This window comes from Lemur catta, chromosome 3 (assembly GCF_020740605.2).
Source record: "Lemur catta isolate mLemCat1 chromosome 3, mLemCat1.pri, whole genome shotgun sequence".
Lineage (NCBI taxonomy): Eukaryota > Metazoa > Chordata > Mammalia > Primates > Lemuridae > Lemur > Lemur catta.
The window spans coordinates 122,109,613-122,132,076 of NC_059130.1; the positions used below are offsets into that span (position 1 = coordinate 122,109,613).

Consider the following 22,464-nt stretch of genomic DNA (forward strand, 5'->3'; position numbering starts at 1 on the left):
CATGCATTTGTTTATTCTGTAAGTTGCATCAGATTTCCCAGGTACAGAGGGATGTGATCATAATTTCTGAACTAAGACCCGTGGTCTCATCGTAGGTCTGGATATTTGAACTTGGAATGGTCTTGGGAAACTCGTGTGTCTCAGGAAACCTCATGTGTCTCAGGTATCTGGCACACAGATAGCCTCTGGCTACAAGGTCTCTATTTGTCACCTAATAGAGGCACAATCCCCAGGGGATCTCCAATCTAGCTGATATGCAGAATCGATCACCCAGGAAGCTTCTGAAAAATTACAAATGCCCAGGTCCCACTGCAGATCTGCTGAAGGGGAACCTTAGCATTCCAAGGTGACGCCTATGCACAGCCAGAGAGCATTCTGTCTTCTGGTATCTTATGCCAAAGAACTTAGGGACATGAAAGCTAAAGAGTTCACAGAAATGCCAGTGTCTTGTAAGCCATCCAGAATCAGTCCCAGGGGACACGAAGGTGACTCAACTCCAAGAAAGGAAAAGACTGAGCTGTCTCTGAATCATGGTACTTTTAAATAGGAAGGAAACTTGGAGAATGTCCTGGCCAACCACTTCCTCTCCATGGCACAGATGAGGAAACCAACATGCAGAGGTGTAAGGGACACATCCAGCATCTCTCGGCCAAGGATGGAGTTACCACCCAGAAATTTTCCCTGCTAGGATTCCATCAGTGGCTTCCCCTGACCCTTGGAACAGAATCCAAAATCCACAGCTAAGCTTCTGCACTACCCAGGCCCTGCCCCTCTACCCCACCCTCCCCTTGTCCACTGCTCCAGGCCTACTAGTCCCTTTCTGTCAGTGGAACAACCAAGGTCCTTCCAGCCTTCGGGCATCAAGCTGTCCTGTCCCCAGAAGGCCCTGCCCAGTTCTTCACAGCAACAGCCCCTCCTTCTTCAGTCACAGGTGGAATGCTCCTGCCTCAGTGGGCTGTCCTGGACCACCGAAGGCCAGTGCATGGCTGTTATTCTCCGTCTGGGCACGAGCCTTGTGCATCACCTCCCAGCACATCTCTCAGGGGGTCCTGAGGGACTTACTGCTCACCTCTGTCCTGTCTGCTCCCCACCATCAAGTAGGGAGCTTTGAGAGGGCAGGGAGCATGTGTTTTGTGCATCACTGCATCCCCAATGCCAAGCAAAGTGTCTGGCACATCGTGGACTTATAACCCTGTTTCTTCAGTGAATGGAAGAATGGAAGAATTAAATAATCTCAACTGACAAATGGCAGAAATCCGTTTGTCTTTAACCTCCCAAGTGCTACTAGGGCAAAGGCTCTGGGGTCCCAGGCTGTACCTGTGGTGAGCCCTGCTGGCATTGGGTCACACTCTGGACACAGTGATGTCCAACGTCCAGGCACCCTGGCACATGGCCAGGTCCAGGTTTGCCCACAACTGAACCATGTTCACCGTTGCCTCCTCCCACCAGTGCACCCCAGCTCTGCAGATCTGCCTCAGGGCAGGCCTGTTCTCTTGCCTTTCTACTAGATCTGCATAAGGGATGAAGGAGAATTTAGGATTCACCAGTTTCCACTCTGAAACAACCTGGGAGCAGGGCTCCTCCATCCACAGGCAAAGGCTTTAATATTTAAGCTAGAAGCAACAGCCAAGCACTGCCGAGGGAACAGAGCTCAATTTCCTTATATCATGTTGTTCTCCCGTGTGCCCTTCAAATCTCCAACCAAACCTTCAAACAAGACCTACCCTTTTCACTGCGTCAAATCCTAAGTCTCTGATTATAAGTCAGAGCCCACTGCAGGACAGGCAGGAGAACAGAATCAGAGTCTGAATCATGGGCACGATTAAGAGTGATCTGGGTCTCCAGCCTCGTCATTAGTCTAGTGCAGGCCCGGGCTGAACAATGGAAGTGTAATAAAGCCACATTGAAATTTTTCTACCAGCAACAGTAGAGAGGTAAAAAATGAATGGGCAAAACAAATTTTAACAAAATATTTTATTTAGCCAATATATTTAAAATATTATTTCAGCATGTAATCAATAAAAATATTAATGGGCTATTTAACACGCCTTTTTTTCATACTGTCTTTGAAATACAGTGTGGATCTTACACTTACAGCACTTGGACAAGCCCCCTTCCAAGTGCTCGATGGCCATGTGTGGCTCGTGGCTACTGGCTGGGACAGCGCTGGAAGAGGCCGATTGCTGGGGAGCTGACCCTGAGGTGGGAAGAGGCACCAGGGCACCTGAACTGAGGCTGCCTGAGAGCTGCAGCAGCAGAGAGACAAAAAGGAGGCATGGGAAAGCCTGCTCCCTGGTCCCTGAAGCCCCTTCCCACTCCTGCAGGTGCTGGTGTCTGCAGAAGAAGCTGAGACTGCTGCCCAGAGCTCTCTCTTGTTTCTTGGATTCATTCACTTGTATTTATTTGGCTTTTTACAAACAAAAGTCAAACTTAATACATTCTATTCATCATAAGCAAAGGGCAGTACTCCTAAGGGGATCTGTCCAACAGATGTTCTTTCTGTAAATAAATAAAAAGGTGACTGCGTAGGAAAGGAAAATTATACTGAACTGAAATCTGGGATATTTTCCCCTCTTTCAGATCCATAAGCCAAAATATTGCTAAAGCTTTTTATAAACAAAGATAATGAGTTGTATAATTTATGTAAATTAACTAATGCTGCTGCATTTTCTAGAAGTAACATAAACTGCATTATTTATTTGATGTGCTTTTTGGAGTAAAAAAGAATTATAATTGGATATCACAGCTAACAGGTTTCTCCCATTGTTTTCTTATTGGTGTTTGTAGTTTTGAATATAAAACATGAAATCGCTGAGGGTACTACATGTGAGCACTCTCCTTTTGCACGCATGAAAATGAGGATGACCTTTTTAAAAAGCAGGCGTCTGACCAGCGCCCTTGACCACAACTTCTGTGCCAGAAGGAAATTGCACCTGCCAGGTACCATGGCTTAGTCAGCAGGCGCTGGTTGTTTTCAAATAGTATGGGGTACTAGCTGATCAGCTGACTTTATTTTCACCCTAATGTTTTCCTATCTTCACAACTCAAAGTTGGGTCGGTGGTGTTAGCTGCGTCAGCCTCACTGGGGACCTGCTAAAAGGCAGCAGCCCAGGCCCCACCCAGACCAACCGAGTCAGAATCCCCAGCAGACTTGTATGCACATTAAAGCTTTAGAAACACTTTTCTGCATCATTTGCGGTGAGGGCCCAGCCCCTTCCTGGACCCCTCTCAGAGGAGACAGCTAGAGCCGCACACAGGAAAGGCATTCGGCTGGGTCCCCCAAGTTCATCTGTTCCCAGCTCACAGCATCAACCCATGTTTCCCCTCACATTTAACATCTATTGAAATGAACAATACATAATCTTGCACTGCAATTCTTAATATTATCATATTAGGAGCATTAAAAATGCAAGAAAGGATAATTAAGCAAAATAAATTAAACAAGGATCTTAAAATACACAGCCTTGGAAATACTTTTACTGCCTAAATGCTTGCTAACATCTGTTGGCCTCGATCAAGCTTGCTATCCTTTTCTGATATTCAAAGCACAAAATATGGTAAAATGCCAAATGTAAATAGCTCTGATTCGTAAACTTGTTTATGCAACCAAAGATGGCCCTAAAGTGGAAGAAGGAACTCTATGGAAAGCTCATTGATCTTCGGGCTTTCAAATATTGGCTTCCCTACACACACCCCCTCCAGAAACAAGGTGTATTCACTCAAACCAGGGGTGAGGAACAACAAAACAAAAACATTTCAGACCGAAAAGGAATGGAGGGTAATTTACTGAATTTATTTCATCTCATCTCCCTTAATCATGTAAAAACAAAACCCCAAAATGTTCTACATTCTGGTTTGTGTCCAACACAATGTGCAAACTAATTGAGTGTAAAAAGCGTTGCTTTGCATTATATCAGTTAAAGTAAGTGTAACAATTGCTCTTCCTACCCCCGAGCTCTGTTTCATTTCTGTTTTTGTTATAATTCAGTCCATTCACAATATGTCATTGCAAACACTATTTGCAAAAGAAAGTATAAAAAACAGATTCTTTATTTCTTAGTGCATTTATTTTCATTTCCCCTTCTCAGCCTCTCCACATTTATACCATTGCTTCCATCTGGAGGGCTTAAAAAAAGTTATAGACGAAGTTACTATACATAATGAAGTGCACACTCATCTGGTATTTAGCCTGAGAATTTTATTGCCAGGTGTTGTGAAAGGAAAAAAAATATATGGCCAAAGTACTGTGTTGCATCTCGTTTCCAAACATTTCATATCATGTCTGAAATTATTCATTAATTTGAGAGGGCAGCTACTTTGATAAGGTTTACTTAACCGCCTTCCAGGAAAAGGCAAATGTGATTAGTCCTGCAACTGGAACGTGGCTGCTGGCTCCCAGCCTCACTGCCAATGTCAGAGGGGCCCTGGCAACTCGAGCGTCTGCTCAGTCTCGGGTAGGAACCACCACCCTCCACTGGGCACCATAAGGTCTAAGTATCAGCCCTGTGAATGTGCATCCAGTCATTTGGGAAACACAAACCTCGTACCTACTGTGCTAGGTGCCGGCGAGATAGAAGCACACCAAGCGAACAACAAGGAGATGGTATCACCTTCCACGGGGACATCCCTTCAAGGGGGGGCTACAAGAGTGTCACATAAAGAAGAAGTGAATTTGATGAGAACAGAACAACCAGAAAACACCAAGGGAGCCTCACTCTGTCCACCTTTAGGCAGAGGCTACAGTTCAAGACTCTTTCAACTATTTCACAGCAATTGAAGAATTAAAGGTCAGTGGGAAAACTCACTTCCATGTGGACTGATTAGTCTGGTGGAAAGCCAGGCAGATTCTGTATGTAAGAAATAACTGCTGATACTCTTTTGGGAAAGCAAACTTAATATGGCATCATATTGACAATTAGGTCTAATTCCATGTGTAAAAGTACATAACAAAATGAGGGGTTTAAGTAAGACATCCACGTGAGGGCATCACACCACATAAAAGGATTAAGCTTCACTTCAGCTGTGCTGCACAGGGACGAGCGAGGAATCTGGGGGGAAATAAGGAGTCCTGGGGTTTCCCAATTTAGTTTCCCACAGTCTCCTGCAGAAAAGATCACAGTGTTTAACAGCTGTCTAATATTTTGGAAAGAAAAACAAGTCTTGGAGTATTTTGAGACTCATGTTATCAGACAACATTGATACCTTGACAATGTTGCTGTGAGGCTGTGAGCTTGTCATCATTGCTGAATGTCACCTGGGAGCTCCACCTGTGTTGTCTGTCCTGAAGTGGTGGCTGGGCGGCCACACGGGGGATGCCGTCAGCAGCCTACCACTAAGCCCTCCCAGCTCCACGTTATTTGAGAATGCGATCAGCCCAGAGCCGGCGAAGCAGAGCATCCTTCTGCCGTCCTGGGTCCAGTCGCCACTCACTGGGTGAGCTGTGCAGCCCTGATGGTGTCTGCAAGAATTGGTTCAGGGAAACATCCTACATCTTTCTGAGCTGATGTCACCTCCAGCGCAGTTCTGAGATCTAGCAATCATCTGTAGTCTCCTTAAAGACTTAAACAAAATTTTCTAAGGAAATTTCAGGCAAAAGGGACCACAAATACACTATCCTGGTCTCCACTAGCATCTTGGGTGAGATTTTAGCATTAAAAGTTAGAAATGGTAAAACACGGAGATTAAAGAACTAGGAACACCCTACACTAAGGGATAAAAAAAATCATCATCTGTGAGTGACGGATGTAAGGAACCAATGGGAGGAAAAAGCCCACAGCCACTTGCTATGGAATTTATGTTTCGGTAAGTGAAAGATTAGGATTCTCACATAGAGGAGAAGTTATTGATACGTGTGTTCCCTTAAGGAAGGCTTCCCAAGAGGCTCATTCTGGGTTTAATAATAATCCATATTCTTCCTCTGAAATGGCAAACCGAATCTTTGATTTCCTTATCACCACTGCAGATACATGAATCATTAAGCTGCAAACCAGCAGGGCTTCAGTTTATCACACACCACCTAGAATATTTAATAAAATAAATTCTAAATAATCAATTCATGAAGAGTCCACATTTCTTACGTTTTTGTAATAAATGTCTACCTCTCGCATCCATCATAAACTGTATGTAAATTGTGGCAGAAAAGATGAAAGAGAACCTCTCCAGTTTTCTTGTGCTGTCATGTAAATACTTAAACATGGACAAACAACATCTGTGCCCTCCCATCGGTCACTATTTGAGGGGGACTTTGTTACATCCAACACTCACAGGCTTCTTTGAAAGCACTTGAAGCCAGAGATGTAGGCAGCTTGCCTACCTTCTATGACAGCCTAGTCTTTTAACCCTCCTGGTCTCAGCAACGCTATAAGCTCAGCTGTCCCACTGGACAAGGGAGTCCAGAGTGCACCAGTGAGACAGACCTGCCTGCCCTCTCTGCAATGCCATGGAGCAGTGACCTGAGCTCACAGGAGAAACAGAGCACTTCCCAGCTCCTTCAAATTGCCCTTTGTAAGACACATTGCCTAACTTTTCAGGCTGAGAATAACTTAGGATGTGACAAATAAGCTTATGCTATGTGGAAGTATTACCACTAAAAATAAAGAAAAAGAAGAAATCCTAACCTCACCAGGTATGTTGTTAATGGAAATATTAATTTGTTGCAGAACTAGAAGCTGAGTGAGAGCAGCACCCAGCTGCGAACGTATCAGGACATACCAGCGGTCAGAACAAAACCCTTCAAAGCGTCTGTTCCAAGTTCTTGATCATCCCCTACAAACTCATATTGGTTCCCATGGCACCCTACTCCTTCTAGAAATTGCTGCCATAATCCAGAACAGAGCTGGGCAAGCCACATCTATGGTCTAAATCTGGCCCATGGCTTGTTTTTGTAAATAAAGATTTATTGGAACACTATTGTCTATTGTTGCCTTCATGCTATAATGGCAGAGATGAATTGTACAATGGCAGAGATGACTGTTCAGATAAGTCTGGCTCGCAAAACTGAAAATATTTACTGTCTAGCCCTTTACAAAAAAAGTTCATTCATTCATTCAAAATCTGGTTATGGGCACCAAATGTACCTGATACCAGGTACCATGCCAACCACCAGGTTATCACAGCGAACAGACGGGCAAGTTTCCTGTTCAGAGGAGCTAAAGAACTGCAGGAACAGGACTATGTCACCTGGACAGCAGAGGCTGAGGGAACTGTTCAGTCATCACCAGTTGGTGTATTCTGATTCCGGAAACTGGATACTCTCTACCATTCACTGCCAAGGGCAGAATAAAGAATAACAAGCTCAAACTACATAATCAGAGATTTCAGTTAGATATTTTTTAAAGGTACCAGAAGTCAAGTAGTAAATTGCCAGACCAACTGGTGAAATTTTCCTTTGGACTTTTTTCTTAAGATAAAAAAAAAAAACCAAACAAATGAATTATTAATAAAAAAAAAAAAAAAAAACATCTGCCTAGGGGTGAGGCACTGAGGCAAGACCCTGCTGGAGACGAGAGGATGGCGTGTGTCTATACTTTCTGAATTAAGGTGCATACGAATGACGTGGGGATCATACCAAAGCAGACCCTGAGCCAGGAGATCTCTGGCAGCCTGAGGCTCTGCGCTCCTGGCACGCTCCCCGGCGGTGCCAGCCCTGCTGAGCCGTGGACCACACAGAGAGGAGCAGGGAGCAATGTGACCGATACCGTTTTTGTGCTGGTCTCAGGGGTTGCCTGAGTGGGACGTGAGTCTTTTGCAACAGGAAGGAAAGGCACACCCTGAAGGCACCACACTACACAGTGCTGGAATAAGAAGTGCAAAGAGGAAATGGAAGGTCATTTCATCTGTCCAGAAGAAAAAACTTGGGAATCGGAGAGGTGCTCTCTCACGAAACCCTCTGCTTTCTATCGTCGGTTCTGGCCTTGAGTGGAGGAAGGGCAGGCACAGGGGTGCTCGGCAGCCAGAAACCCAGGCAACTGCGTGGCAGGACACATGAGGCCGCAGCCAGCTGCCATCCAAGCAACCTCGACCACAGTAGCCATGTGAACAGCTTGTTCCCTCCTTTAATTTGCTCAGTAACATTTCTCTCTCCTTCTGGTAGCAAAAAAGCCCTTCACCTGCCCCTCTATCATCCCCATGTTTTGGATGCAGTGTGGGAAGCAGACAGAGTGACGTGGGCCTAATTTGTTTGCAAACCATACACCTTCCCTCTGCTGGTGACTAATTCATGCCAACTAAAGTGTGTTGGGTGAGACTCTCCTAGGACAAGGCTGGAGGGAGATGCGCGCCAGCTGATCCTGAATTGCCCCCCAAGGACACAAGTCACAGTCGCCAATGACAAGCGTAAACGTCCCCAGCAATATCAGAAAATCGAAAGAGGCAGAGAAGATCAATGTTTCACGATTTAGCCAAGTGATTGCTAGAGATATTCTTTACCCAACGCAAACACCGTGTCTGGTCATTTACCGAGGGGAAAAATATATGCCATGGTCTTAAAATGTATCCCCAGCTTCTGGATGAGGCTGTACATTATGCTTACAAATACCCAGGTTGTGTGGCCCGGGTAACACCTAATTCTGTGCCTGCTGTATGCTGGGTCCAAACAGAGAATGGCCCTGGGTGAGTTTTGACAGTGGTATTCAAGGGCTTACAATGTAATTGAATATGCTAAAATTTCCATTCATGTCCTCCTGGGCTAATGTGCAATGATGTTAAGGGACTGTTATGATAATAATTAAATACACGTTCAGCATACCAAGTTGATATTCTGCTGCTCTACCTTCATCAGGGAGTTTCTAGCTTAATAAGGCTCGAATCGAGTTTAAAAAAGGAAATTACAAAGTATTGTACATAAAATTGCCATCCATCAGAGTTATAAGGAAGGCAGAAACTACAATCATGTTTTCTTCAAAATCTCCCTGGCACATCTTGTACTAACAAGCTTCTCCCCAAACACCACTGGCAGAAGGCCTGCATTTCTCGAGGTAGCAGCCTCTAAAGGTACCACACCTGGGCGTCTGAAAGTCCTAGACTTTTGGAATTTGACAAACACTCAGCACTCACTTTTCAGAAGGAGAAAGAAGGTCCCCAGCTCTGGAGGCACTTGAGTTTGCTGGCAAACTTCCAGGAGTGCTTCTCTCCTAACAATAGCCAGAGTTCTTCCTGCTTGTCGCGGGTCCTGAGTCAATAATGTGTCTGGAGATAAACCAACTCACTTACTCACATCTTCAATGAAACCAATACCCAAAGCAGACCAATCTCTGTCTGCAGAGACTCAAAGGACACTGCTCTACTGCTTGGAGAGTTGTCAGATAAAATACACAATGCCCAGCAAAGTGTGAGTTCCAGATAAACAACAGACTATATTTTACTATAGACATACTTGTACTAAAAATTATTCACTGTTTATCTGAAATTCACATTTAACTGGGTGTCTTGTATTCTCCCAACACACATACTAAGTCTGGCAACATACAACCTGGCCTGTGTAGCGAGAGCGCACAAAGACCCTCACCACAAGACTGAGTCTATCCTAGAAGCTCCAGAGCTACAGTCTGAGGACACAGGGAACTGCTCAGTTCATGCTGGGAGCAGATAAACAGCTTGTTACTCCGAGTGGAGACTCACGTGGGAATACAAAAGGCTCCAAAAGCCCTTGAATCAAATCATACCTAAGGAGTAATAGCAAACCTGCTATTACACAGGGTATTCGGGGGATTTGGGGACCAACTCCCAACCACCTAAGTGGACAGCAAGGCAACTTCTGTGTCATCTTACAGTCCCTGGGTAGAATAAGGATAATAACAGTATTCACCTTATAGGCCAAGTAACTGAAGGAGATGATACACATAAAATGATGATACAGGACCAGATATTCAGTAAAAGTTGAAGTCAATGATGCTGTCATTATCGTTGCTATTGTTATTTGGCTGTAGTTAGGGAAGAGGCAGTCTTAAGAAAATGCAATAAGACGACCGAATATTTGTGCCACCCTAAAATTTATATGTCGAAAACTAACCCCCAAGGTGATAGAATTAGGAGACGGGGCCTTTGGCAAGTGATTAGGTCGTAAGGGTGGAGCCCTTCTGAATGGGATTGGTGCCCTTATAAAAGGGACCCCGGGGAGCCCCTCGCTCCTTCCTCCGTGTGAGGACAGAGAGAGAAGACAGCTGTCTGGAAACCAGGAAACAGGCCCTCACCAGAATCTGCCTGTGCCTTGATCCTGCACTTCCCAGCCTCCAGAACTGTGACAAATAAATTTCTGTTGTTTAAGTCACCCAGTATGCGGCATTTTGTTACAGCAACACAAACAGACTGAGGCAGAAAGAGAAGCAAAACCACCACCCCAGCAGGGACACGTGGGCAGATAGGGCTGCTATTGCTACTTCAAAACATAGCTGCCTTAATGTTATTTATTAGTTAAAATTTTAATTATATGAGTTGGGTAGGGACATGTCACCAGAGATGGTAACTAATTAGAAATTACGGAAAGACTATGGCTTTGAGCTTCTGAACTGATTCTACCAAAACACATCCAGGTAACAGGAAATTAAAAGTTTTAACTTGTTAGCAAACTAGCAGAATGATGCACAAAAACTTGGATGATTAAAAGTTAGCGGAGAGTCCTGGGAGATTCTCCAAGGGGCCACTGAGCAGACTGTCTCCCTCCACTGGAGACGGCCATGAGACATCAGCACCGGAAGCCAGGCAGGAGACACGGCTGCATTTGAAACTGATGACCTGGGTTCAAGTCCCAAATGAATCGCAGTGTTGGGGTGAGGCTCACACGAATGGCAACCACAGAAGCATTTAGATTTGGCGGGTCCCACTGCCCAGAGCAAGGTCTCGTGGGGTAGACTGACCCCAGCCCCACCCTCAAAAAGGAGAGAGCAAGTTCCTTCAAACACTTGAAAACCTTAATCAAAAAGTCGGTAATTTTAACAATTACCATATCATATTGAAATGACCAGTTTTGTTTCAAACATGGTGCCACATTTTATTTCTTCTTTATATCCTGTGCTTAACAGGTTACCTTGAGACCAGACACGGGCTTTGTAGTCATTAGAAAATCCTAAATATTCAATGTATCTTTTTAGAACTGGACGAAGCTGATCTAAAGTCAAAGTGGACGCTTCCTTGAGAACGGCATGGCCAGAGCGCTGTGAAAAGAAGGGGAGGAAATCACCATTTTGGGCAGGAGAAGCCCAAGGAGACACCCTGGGAGAGTCGGAAGGGCCAAGGCTGAGACAATCTGGACCCAGACCTGGGAAAACACAGGTTCTGAACCAGGAATGCTCTGCGTGTGGACTGGTGGGTGCACGGTGAGTCGGGGGGTGGGGGCAGGGGAAATGGGTAAAATAATATGTCCACAGACCAAAGACACATAATTGCTTAATAAGAGCACAAAATGCATATTCTATGTAAAAGGAGCAGTGGCCAGTCGGGCTTGTTTGACCCTCTGTGAGCTTCTGCCAACTTGCTTCCTCCTTACCTGTTTATTGCTGTTTTCCAAACCTGATTTGGGCACCATACATCTTTGTGGCTGGCTATTTAAAATATTTTCCATCAGCTGCAAGCAAGATACCAATTTATCTTATGGCTGCAAGTAGAGCTGAAATGATCTGGCATTGCCACCAGGCAGACAGTTATTTCATGCCCTGTTAATTCCTAATGCAGTAACTACAATATCATTCCTACTTTTAAAAGAGGTGCCTCTTTTTTTTTAAATACGTGGCCTGAGTGCCCAAATAAAGAACATCACTTCTAATGAGGCCGAGTCCCAAAACATAACCTCATTACCCCCACTGCCATGCTAATGCCAGGCTTCTAGCTTTAAGGCAGTTAATCAAGAAGTCAAAGAAACTCTTCAGTCTTTTGAGGCAACACAAACAGGTTAGCAGAACCAAACTTTCTCTTCATGTCTGAAAACTACAATCCGAGGTGATGGGCTGGCAATTCTGCCCAAAGGTGGTCCAGGCCAGAGGGTTCCTTCCCCATGGAACAGGTCCAGTGTGGAGGGCTCTCTTTGTGCATGCAACCACGACTGAGCCAGTGGCCTCTGTGCCATGATCACCCATTGGTCCCAAAGGCAGAATGTCCCCAGCAAGTCATGTCTTACAATCAGAGCAGAGAGCGCCCCATCCCCAGGAGGCAAGTATCTGGTCTAGACAGGGCTGGGAGAAAATACTGACATGTCACAATTGTGGATACCTGTTGCATTAGCTATTTTTCAATAGATTCTATCATTGCTCATTGATCTTTCCCATCCCTTCCATGTTACCTGTCTTAGCTCCCCTTCCTGCACATTCCACATGGGCCTTATAATTCTTCTGTCGCAGCCCTCGAAACCCTGAATCCTAGTTGCATGCTTGATTTTCCGTCTCCCCGTTAGATTAGGCACCACGTGTTCTTTCCATCACTGCATCCTCAATACTTATCACAGCGCTGTTGGATAGGATGCACCCAACGACTGGAGGATGAATGAAGGGTTTGTGCTGAATAAATAACATGCTGACCTTATCTGAAAAATCTACAGATTCCACCCAAGCATCCAGGAGCAATGTAAGGGGAAAAACTTACACTTTGGAACAAAGCAGATCTGGGCCCAAGTCCCAGCTCTGCCATTGATTTGTGCCATGATATGGGGCAAGAGAAATCCTGTCTGAGGCTCAATCTCATGATCTATATATGGATATAATGTACTTTGCATGGACATTTTTATAGGGTTAAATGAGGTGGTATAGCTGGTACATAAGAGATTTGTAAGCCTACGACTGTCCCTATACCAAGCGTGTGGCTCCCATCTGTTCTGGGAACCCAGCCATGAAGAAATGGGGTAGGTGGAGAGCCAAGAGCTGGCCTGAGACCTCCAGCACTCTCAGGAGAGAGCTGTGAACAGTGGACCCAGGACAGCCCTGCAAGCTTCCAGGCCAGAGAAAAGTGCCACGGACTTGGAAGAAATTCTTCCAGTGTGGCCCAGATAACAGCATCACAACCACAGCAGTGGTGGTTCTGGAGGTGTGATGATGCTTCACATATGGCTCTTTGCTTTGCTCTCAGGGACTCCCCCACCCCCAAAGTCCCTCCAGCCTGCCAGGCAGCATAAATCTGCATGGGTTGCAGGACCAACTTCAGACCTGCTGAGATTTCATCTCATGAAACGTTGACATTGTAACCACCTTCTTTTTCCTTCCTGCCAACCTTTGTCATCCCTGGAAACCTTATCGAGCTAGCTTCTCCTTGGCTTACAGACAAGACAACTAATCACGGACCTAACAGCTCGTCAGCTTCAAATGTGGCTGCCTCCACCCTGTTTCTGGCTGAGAAAATCAATGTGCCTTTGAGTTGCTGTGTGTACAAAGGGCCCCAGCCTCTGAGAACAAAAGAAGCTAGACTGCCGAGCAGTTCCACAAACAGGGCTGGAAGTTTTCCTGGCCTGAGGGAAGGCTTATAGCAAGTGATATGCTAAACGGTAGATCCAAATATCTTTATCAAGCCCCTGAACTGAGGAAACCAGTCGGTAGAAAAATCATAGTTCCAGGATCCTGTGCAGGACTGTCGGCCCTACCCAGCAGAAGAGGTAGCTGGCTGGTGCCATGCCTGGCGTCATGTAGGTCTTAAGTAGATGGGAACTGCCTGATCAAATTCACTGAAGGACAAAGCAGAGTCCACACTCGGAAGTCCCCTCCTTCTGTGCAACACCAAGCCCCATGTATATCCACACTGCAATTTCCCGGGGGGAAAGGACCACCCACCCATTGTCCCAGAGCATACCCACTGGGCTTCCCAGCCCCAGTCCAGATCAGAGCTAACGCAGGAGAAACACTGGTGAGATGTGGGGGTTGATCTTGCCTGAAAAGCTCTTCTTCGGGGCTACTGAAAAATCCATGTTCATGGTAGACCATTCAGAGCAAAAGACTCCCATTAACATAAGAAGGGGTTCATCTCTACTAATAATTAAGAAAAACTCAAATTGAAATAGAACGGGGAACCATCTTTCATCCATCCATCAATGTGCAAGAGGGTGTGGGAGAAATGGTAATTTCCAGTTCTAGTGGGCATGTAATTAGCACAGTCACTTAGGAACACTTTGGCAAGATCCAGTAAAACTTAAAATACTCAGATCTTACAACCCAGCAATTCCAGACTGCATATGTGCACAAGAAGACTCGTGTAAGAATGCTTTTTGACACATTGTCTACAATGCTGAAAAACTGGACAGAATCTAAAAGTTCACCAATCGGGGATTGGCCCAAGTGTCTATACAGTGGATACTATAAAAGAGATGAAGAGAATCTCAATATTGACACAGATACAGCTCAGACCACAATGCTAAGTGGAAAAAGCAAGCCACAAAGCAATGTGTAAATTGCACATGCACACACACACACATACACACACTCTTTATCCTACCCAATTTGAAGAGCTCAGCTTGGAAGCATCTCTGATCATTCTGACCCACTCTGAACTCCCAGGACGCTTATCCTAAAAGCTCAGACCTCTATACATCTCAGCACTGTTAATGACCTTCATGAATGGACACGGCTGTCTCCTCAATGGACCATGCACCAGTGGGGCAGAGAACGTTGCCCCTGCTCTCTCCAGAGACACTGCAGGCCTTGCACAGAGTAGGTGCGCGGTCAGTATCTGCTGACTGACTCAGCGGGACAACTCCCTGAGCTCACGGGAGAGGCCACCACACAACACGTCAGGTCAGGTGGCCGCTCTCCCCAAGAACCTGATACAAACCTCCTCCCATCGCCCCCTGCCCAGGCTTCCCCTCACCTGCCCATCCATTCCCATTGCCCACGTCATACCTGGAAGTCACAGAAGCCCCTCGCCAGCCCACACTTCTCCTGCCCCCACACTGTGAGGGCACAGACTGTCGTCTGCAAGTGTGAGTGCCACAAATAAGTCCAAACATAAATATGGCCCCAAAATAGCCATAAATCACTCTGATTCCATCTGGTGACAATTCTAATTTATAACATGAGGGAAGAAAATGAGCACCGGAGCTTTTTTCCCCTGGGCTCCTCAGCTGCTGCTGAGGAAGAATTCCTCCCCGCTGCTACTCGCCGGCAGAAGTTCCTGATTTACGTATCACTAAAGATGAAATACGCCGGGGCCGCGGGCGCGGGGGCTGTCTGCCCTGGTTTCAGCATGAGTTCCCGCAGCCCTGTCAGTGCCAGTGGGAGCAGCCCCCCGTTCTCAGGGCCACCAAGTGCCACCTCACTTTCTCCCCCTTCCTCCACTGTGGGAGATGAGGGTCCCCGGGGAAGAGCACAGCTCGGGCCCCCTCAGCTCCCTGTGACAGTGACTAATATATTTGCACTCTCACTGGTCACAGCCCTAGAGGTGGGTCCAGAGCAGCATGCGTGGGATAATCTGCATTTTAATGTTCCGCGCCGTCAATTAAACCATGCTGTGCAAACACTGAGCACAGGAGAGTGTAGGGAACTGGAATTTCTTGGATCAGGGCTTTTCTTTGTGCATCATCATAAAGCATTGTTATATTAGGTGCAGAAAAAACCATATAAAGCAAAAGTTATCTCTCTCTTTGGGGTAATATAATAAAAGCCATCTGATGCTATTTTTAACAGCCATAAGAAGCACATGATTAACACAGAAAAAGTCATAATGACAAAGTGCGTCACAAAAAGCGTCAGCGTGGAAGGGCAAGCCATTGAACTCAAGTGGGTTTATGGGCACAGCTATCCATCCTGGCACACTAGCGACTCAACACACCAACAGACGCCAGGACACCTCTCTCTGACCGCGCTGACATACCAGGTGGATTCCCGGGGGGCTTCTCAGCTCCTGGCCCAAAGCAGCACTTGCCACACTCCTGGGGGAAGATCCTTCCCAAGTCAGTAGGAAACGCAGAGAAGTGAGTGCTCACTAACTACCAGGCCAAGAATTCACCACATTCACCGCAATTCATGCCCTCTCCCTCTGTGGCTATGACACATGGCCCTCAAACCGTGGGAAACAGAATGAGGGAATTTCTCCAGGGCTGCCCAAGGTTGAGAGCCTGTGGGGGTCAGAAGGCAGTAAGGAGACCAGACTGTACCCAGTCTTCACCTGAGGACCAAAACCCAGACTTTGCCGAAGATCCCAAGATGTTTCCACAGCACCCTAACCCTGCAGGATCACACACAGCTGTGGTCCCCTCTAGAGAGCCTTAACCTCTGCTAAGGTTGAAACGCCCAGTGTTGTTGTCAGTGGAGGGAGTGAAGCCAGGCCCTGGGGGCAAGGGATCACCAGCTCAGCAGAGGCAGGCAGGCCCCTCGTCTCTGACACCTTGCAAATTTCAGTGCCTGGGAGGCTCTTCCATGATAAATACCACAAATGATTCCACAGGAACCTGGCAGATCCCCACCCGCACACCCAGGACCCCCTAGAAACAGGAGTGCTTTAGTTCAATCCAGTTTCCCCAAAAACTTCAATGGAGACTCTAAAGGGTGAGAAGGTAGAAAAACAAAGCAAAAACCAGGGTCTTGACAAACAAAATTTCTTTTGACAGCAGTGGCTGGCGCGACTTACACCAAAGCATCTCCACCCTGCGCTGCACCAAAATGACGTTTGTGGGACAGGAGAACCTTTCCACCCCTTACCTCCACTCCCTGGACCTTGAGTTTCATGTGGTCCTCTCGGGTCGTTTTCCCGTCTTTCCTCTTTTTCCAGCAGTACCCATCTTTCCTGTATTTCACTTTCTTCCTGTTGTAGAGGATCATTGAGCCATTCTGTGGTCTGGAAACAACAAATGGTTAAGTTACCAAGAGAACCAAGCAGAAGAAAAATTTATGAAGAAAGATATTGTCGACCAGTAAAAGTCTCTACAGAAAAGCAATATTCCACGTTTGTTGGAACATAATTTTTCACCTTTTATTGCAGCTCCCTGGATTAACCATGTTTTATGGCCAGCCAAAATTTGCTTTGGATTTGGCACCTAATGAATTAAATGTGTCAATGATAGGCTTAAAAAACATTCCCTCAGTAATAACCACAAACTAATCAGGATATACGATGCGGGGGCCCGAGCTCTGCACTCAAAAGTAAGCAAAACAGAGACAGAAAGCAAAAAGGGCCGGGGGTGTCGTGGCAGCCTGCAATATCTTATCTCTTGTAGAAGGATTTTCTACACATCTTTTAATCCATCACCCAACATTAGGAAATAAATAAGTTTAACGCAGACGCTAGATGACTATGTTAAGAACAGACCAATGGCAGAGCTAGTCAGCGAGGCCAAATGCTCTTGATTCATTGCCTGCATTTAGATTACTGTTAGATACGAAAGAGCACCCCAGTCTTGCTTCTCAAGCAAGCTAAGTACCTGATTCTTTCCCATTTGGGGCTTCAGCTGTCGGAGGTCTCAGATACTGCCAGGTAAATTCATCTATTCAGTCCACAACCACGAGAAAATAGTTGCCGCTTACTAAATGCTAAGAGTAAGACGGCCATTCTTGTGATGTTTAAAAAGAACAACAACAACAACAAAAAGAACCTTGAATTTTCCAAAAAGAAAACATGCATCAACCAGAGACAGCAGTGGATTATTGCGTGCATATCTGCAGTTGCAGGGGTGACATATTTGGGTTTGGAAGCTCCAAGGAGAGAAAGGGCAGCCAAGGCCAAGTGCTTCCACAATAAAGTTTCAGCAGGTGTGGGCAGATCCAACCTCCAAGGAAGACTCCCCTAAAAGCTAGCAGCACCCCACCCTGGCACAGGAGAAAGAATGCCAATGATTCTGTGCTCCATGAGGTTAGCACAGGCCAGCCATCGCACTCGCAGCGAAGGTGAGAGAAATCTTTACACAAATAAAGCGAATGAAGTGGCTTTTTCAGCACGTTGGCTAGCATGTCTCTCTGCCACAGCAGAGGCGAGGAATGGTAAATCAGTCACCCCCCGGGGACTGGGGTGAGACCTCCAGCCCCTTTCTTTGCTGCTTCCTTTAAACAATGGGCCATTTCACAATCGGGCACAGAACATCGGGCTATTGATGGCTTACTATTCCATTGTCTGCAGGGAAAAAAAATTACGCCAGGGTGACTGCAGCTAATTGTAGTTCCCACCCAGCCTGACTTGTCATTCAGTGGCAATATGATGACTAAACAGCAATTCCATTGGAAATTATAGACTTTCACCAGCGACTCCCAACACTTCATTGTTTCCCGATCAGGGTGCAATTGGTTTGTGTCAGTATTGGTTTTCTCCCTAAGTCTGTATCAGCTAAAACAATCAGGAAGCGGCTCCACACGCTTGTCACAATGCTGTCACCTGATGGTATCTGTCTTGTGCCTACAAGTCTGAATTGAAAACCTTACAATTTGCTTCCATTTCTAGATGGATGTGGGCTTGCATGTGGGGCCAACCATGCCAGCCTCTTTCCACTTCAGCCCTGCGCTAGATTCGTGTCCCTAATTTCAGAGTGCTGTGAGCCCTCCTGTGCCCTGAAAGGCCCATCAGAAGGCCCTTGAAGTCACCTGCTATGCTTGGGGTCCCTGCCTAAGGAATAAGCAAAGGAATATGTCTAATCAAATAGATAGGCTCTGCTTGGAATGAAGTCCCCCACAAGGGTGTTGCAGGGATGGCTGGTCACAGAAATCTCAACCACTAAAGAAGACCCAGCATTGATCCAGCCCACCTGCTCATGAGCTAAGTCATAGATTGTGATTTGCTCCACCCCTCACCCTTCCTAAACATGGTCAATACACTTCAGCAGTGTCTTCAGGCCAACTGCCCCCAAACTGCAAGTGGTATGACCCAGGTCAAGAGGGGACTCCCCAGCACACTGTCACGTACACAGTTAGAATCACAACTGCACCCACCCAAGGAAACCACCTTCTTAGTGATACACCCTTGGACATCCTGAGAATGGCTTTGTCATCTGGCACTTTAAGCAGGACACAATTGCACAAGGAACTTAAGTGTCCAACTTAAATGGCCTTAATAAATGGAATCATCATTTTAACTTGTAATAACGAGCAACCTAATAGTGCTTAATCCACCAATCTGATTTTATTAGAACTAGCTTCTTCTCTGAATGATGGAGGAAGGTCCTTGCCACAGCTCAGGGGCCTAAGGACAGCAAAGGAAAAAGGAGATGAGTTGCAGAAGGGCCCACATGCCCCATGAGGCGAAGAAAATGAGGCTGCACACCCATCCCAGAATAGGATCAAGAGCAAGTCGGAGCTGGTGGGAAGGGATCCAAGGAAGGAGGGAAATAGGTGCTGATCTGGGGGTAATGAGAAATGGCCGAGGCCACAGGGGGCCAGTTGGGGGGGGGCTCTAACAAACTTCTTGACAGCATGAAAGGTAGCACCCACCTAAGAAGAGTAGAGAAATGGGAGTGGAGCTGCAGACAGAGAGGCTACTGTGGACCACCTGGAGGAGCATGGGAGCCATGCAACTTGATACTGCCACCAACTCCCAGTTAGGGACCACTCACTGTGTGCCTGGTGCTGGTGGGGCACGTCACATGCATATCTATAGCTATGGCTGTTATCTTTATAGATATCTATTATCTATATTATTTTACATTGTCATACCAACCCCATGAGGTAGGTATTATTATCATTCCCGACATATAATCAAACCTAATAGCCAAAAAATGTCTGAGCAGGATACACTCGCAGTCAGTCTGACTCCAGAGCCACCCCAAGGCTGTAGGGTTAGCACAGACTGCAGGGCCAGTCTGGGTTTGAATCCCAGTTCTTCCCTACTAGCTGGGTGAGCATTGCTGCCCTGAAGGCACCCCTCACGCAGTGGACAGGGATTTGGGGGGCAAATTCCAGGCTTCTCCACCCCATGGTTGGGGTCACTCTTGGTGCTCTTTATGGTCTCTCAGAATTGCCCTCTGGTAGTGAGCTCCAGCTGCCCACAGTAGTCACTTGCTGGGGCAGAGAGGGGAGATAGCACTCTATTTCCTCCTTTTCCTCTTTCGCTTCCACACTCCAACTGGTGTTTCCTGGGGTTGCTTCTCAGATAAACTGCACTCGAATCTGCATCTCAGGAACTCCTTCTGGGAGAAGTTGAACTCAGGCTGACAGTCTAAGAAAGCCTCGGGGAAACCTTCCAAGACTTCCATTGCAACAGTGCAGAGGAATATCAAGGAAAAAATGTGGACAACAGGGGGCTTCATTCTCACTATGGAGCCTTCTAGCCAGCCACTCAGTCCTTTTATCTAAGAGACTAATAGCTGGCAAAACCAGTAATGTCCAGTGCAACACGGTAAAAAGATCATGGAATCAATGGAAGCCTACTACAAATTATAACAGTAAAGAAACAGGTATATAATTAAGATACAACCTGTTGATTAGATAGATAGATAAACAGGTACATAAACAGATGGAATGATAGAAGACCCAGAGAAAAAGAAAATTAAATACCTAGGCATAAATTTAACACAAAATTCTCAAAATCTAAAAAGAAAAACTATAAAAATCATCTAAAACAGCAGTCCCCAACATTTTTGGCACCAGGGACTGGTTTCACAGAAGACAATTTTTCCACCGACTGGGGACTGGAGGGGGGATGGTTTCAGGATGATTCAAACACATCACATTTATTGTGCAGTCAGACCTCTCAGCTAATGATAATCTGAATTTGCAGCTGCTCCCCAGCGCTAGCATCACCGCCTCAGCTCCACCTCAGACCATTAGGCATTAGATTCTCAGAAGGAGCCACAACCTAGATCCCTCGTATGCACAGTTTATAGTAGGGTTCACGCTTCTATGAGAATCTAATGCAGCCGCTTATCTGACAGGAGGTGGAGCTTATGCAGTGATGTGAGCGATGGGGAGCAGCTGTAAGTACAGATGAAGCTTTGCTCGTCTGCTCGCCCACCACTCACTGCTCACCTCCTGCTGTGCAGCCCAGTTCCTAACAGGCCACGGACCAGTACCAGTCTGAGGCCAAGAGATTGGGGACTACAGTTCCAAAAGACACAAAAGTAGGCTTTGATACATGCAAAAACATAACATGTCTTGCTTAGGAAGAGTTAAGATCACAAAAATGTCAATCTTCCCAAAGTTAATTCATAAATCTGATGTAACGACAATGAGAATACACCAGGGTTTTTATTCTAGATCTAGAAAATTTTATTATAATGTTTATCTCAAAGGAAAAAACACTAAGAATAGCCAGATAAACCCCAAAAAAGAAGACAAAGGTGTATGGGCTAGTCCTACCAGCTACTAACACATATTATAAAATCTCTATTTTTAAAAAAGTATGGAATCAACACATGAATAAATAGCCAAGCCAATGGAACAGGATAGAATATCCAGAAATATTCTCACTTACATTTACAAATATAATATGCACAATAAAGGCAGTATCTCAAGTCAGTAGGGGAGGGGATCAACTTTTTAACAAGTGAAATTGGAATAACTAGATAGGCACATGGAAAAAGAAAACATTGGATCTATCCCTCACATCCTATAGCAGCATCAATTCCAAATGGACCAGAGAGACTTCAATGGAGTAAATAAAATCATACATACATACTCTAGAAGAAAATATAGGTGAATTTCTCTATAACCTGAAAGTAGAAAAAAACTTCCCTAACCATGATTCACCATCCAGCAACAATATGTGAAAGATGGATACATCTGATTACATAAAAGTAAAACTGCCAGAGTGTTTTCCAAAGTGTCTGCACCATTTTCCATTCCCACTAGAAATGTATGAGGGTTCCAATTTCTCCACATTCTCCACAACATTTGCCATTGTCTATCTTTTGGATTACAGCCATCCTAGTGGATGTGTAATGGTTTTAATTTGCATTTCCCTAATGACTAATGATGTTGAGCATCTTTTCATGTCCTTATTAGCCATTCATATAATTTCGTTGGTGAAAGGCCTATTTGAATCTTTTGCCCATTTTTAATTGAGTTGTCTGTCTTCTTATTTTTGAGCTGTAATAGCACTTTGCACATACTCTGGATACAAGTCTCTTATCAGATATGTGATTTGCAAATACTTTCTCCCAGTCCATAACTTGTCTTCTCTTTTGCTTAACAGTTTCTTTGAAAGAGCAGAAGTTTTTAATTTTGGTAAATTCCAATATATTAATTTTTTTCTTTTATGAATAGTGCTTTTAGGGTCATGTCTAAGAATTTTTTTGCCTAATCCAAGTCACCAAAATCTCTGATGTTTTCTTCTAAGAGTTTTATATTTTTAGCTCTTATATTTAGGTCTGTGATGCATTTTGAGCTAGTTTTTGTGTACAGAATGAGATAAGGATCTCAGTTGATTTTTAGTATTTGGATATCAAATTATCCCAGCACCATTTTGTTTGTTTGTTTGTTTTTAAAAAGGCTATTCTTCCCTCTTCCCCTCCCTTTGAATTGTTTTTGCAACTTTGTTGAAAATAAATTGACCATAGACATACTCTGGACTTCATATTCTGTTCCATCATCTGTCCTTATGTTAACACTACACTGACTTGATTGCTGCAGTTTTATAGTAAGT

General features: G+C 45.3%; 1 protein-coding gene across 2 annotated transcripts in view; it reads right to left on the minus strand.

Annotated features, from left to right (window-relative positions):
• Positions 1-22,464, minus strand: part of CAMTA1 (calmodulin binding transcription activator 1) — an 825,382-nt gene that overhangs the window by 410,896 nt on the left and 392,022 nt on the right. For both annotated transcript variants that reach the window (XM_045546243.1, XM_045546242.1), the window contains one exon: positions 16,605-16,740. In XM_045546243.1, the coding sequence (XP_045402199.1) occupies positions 16,605-16,740 (136 nt within the window). The remainder of the gene's footprint in view (positions 1-16,604; positions 16,741-22,464) is intronic.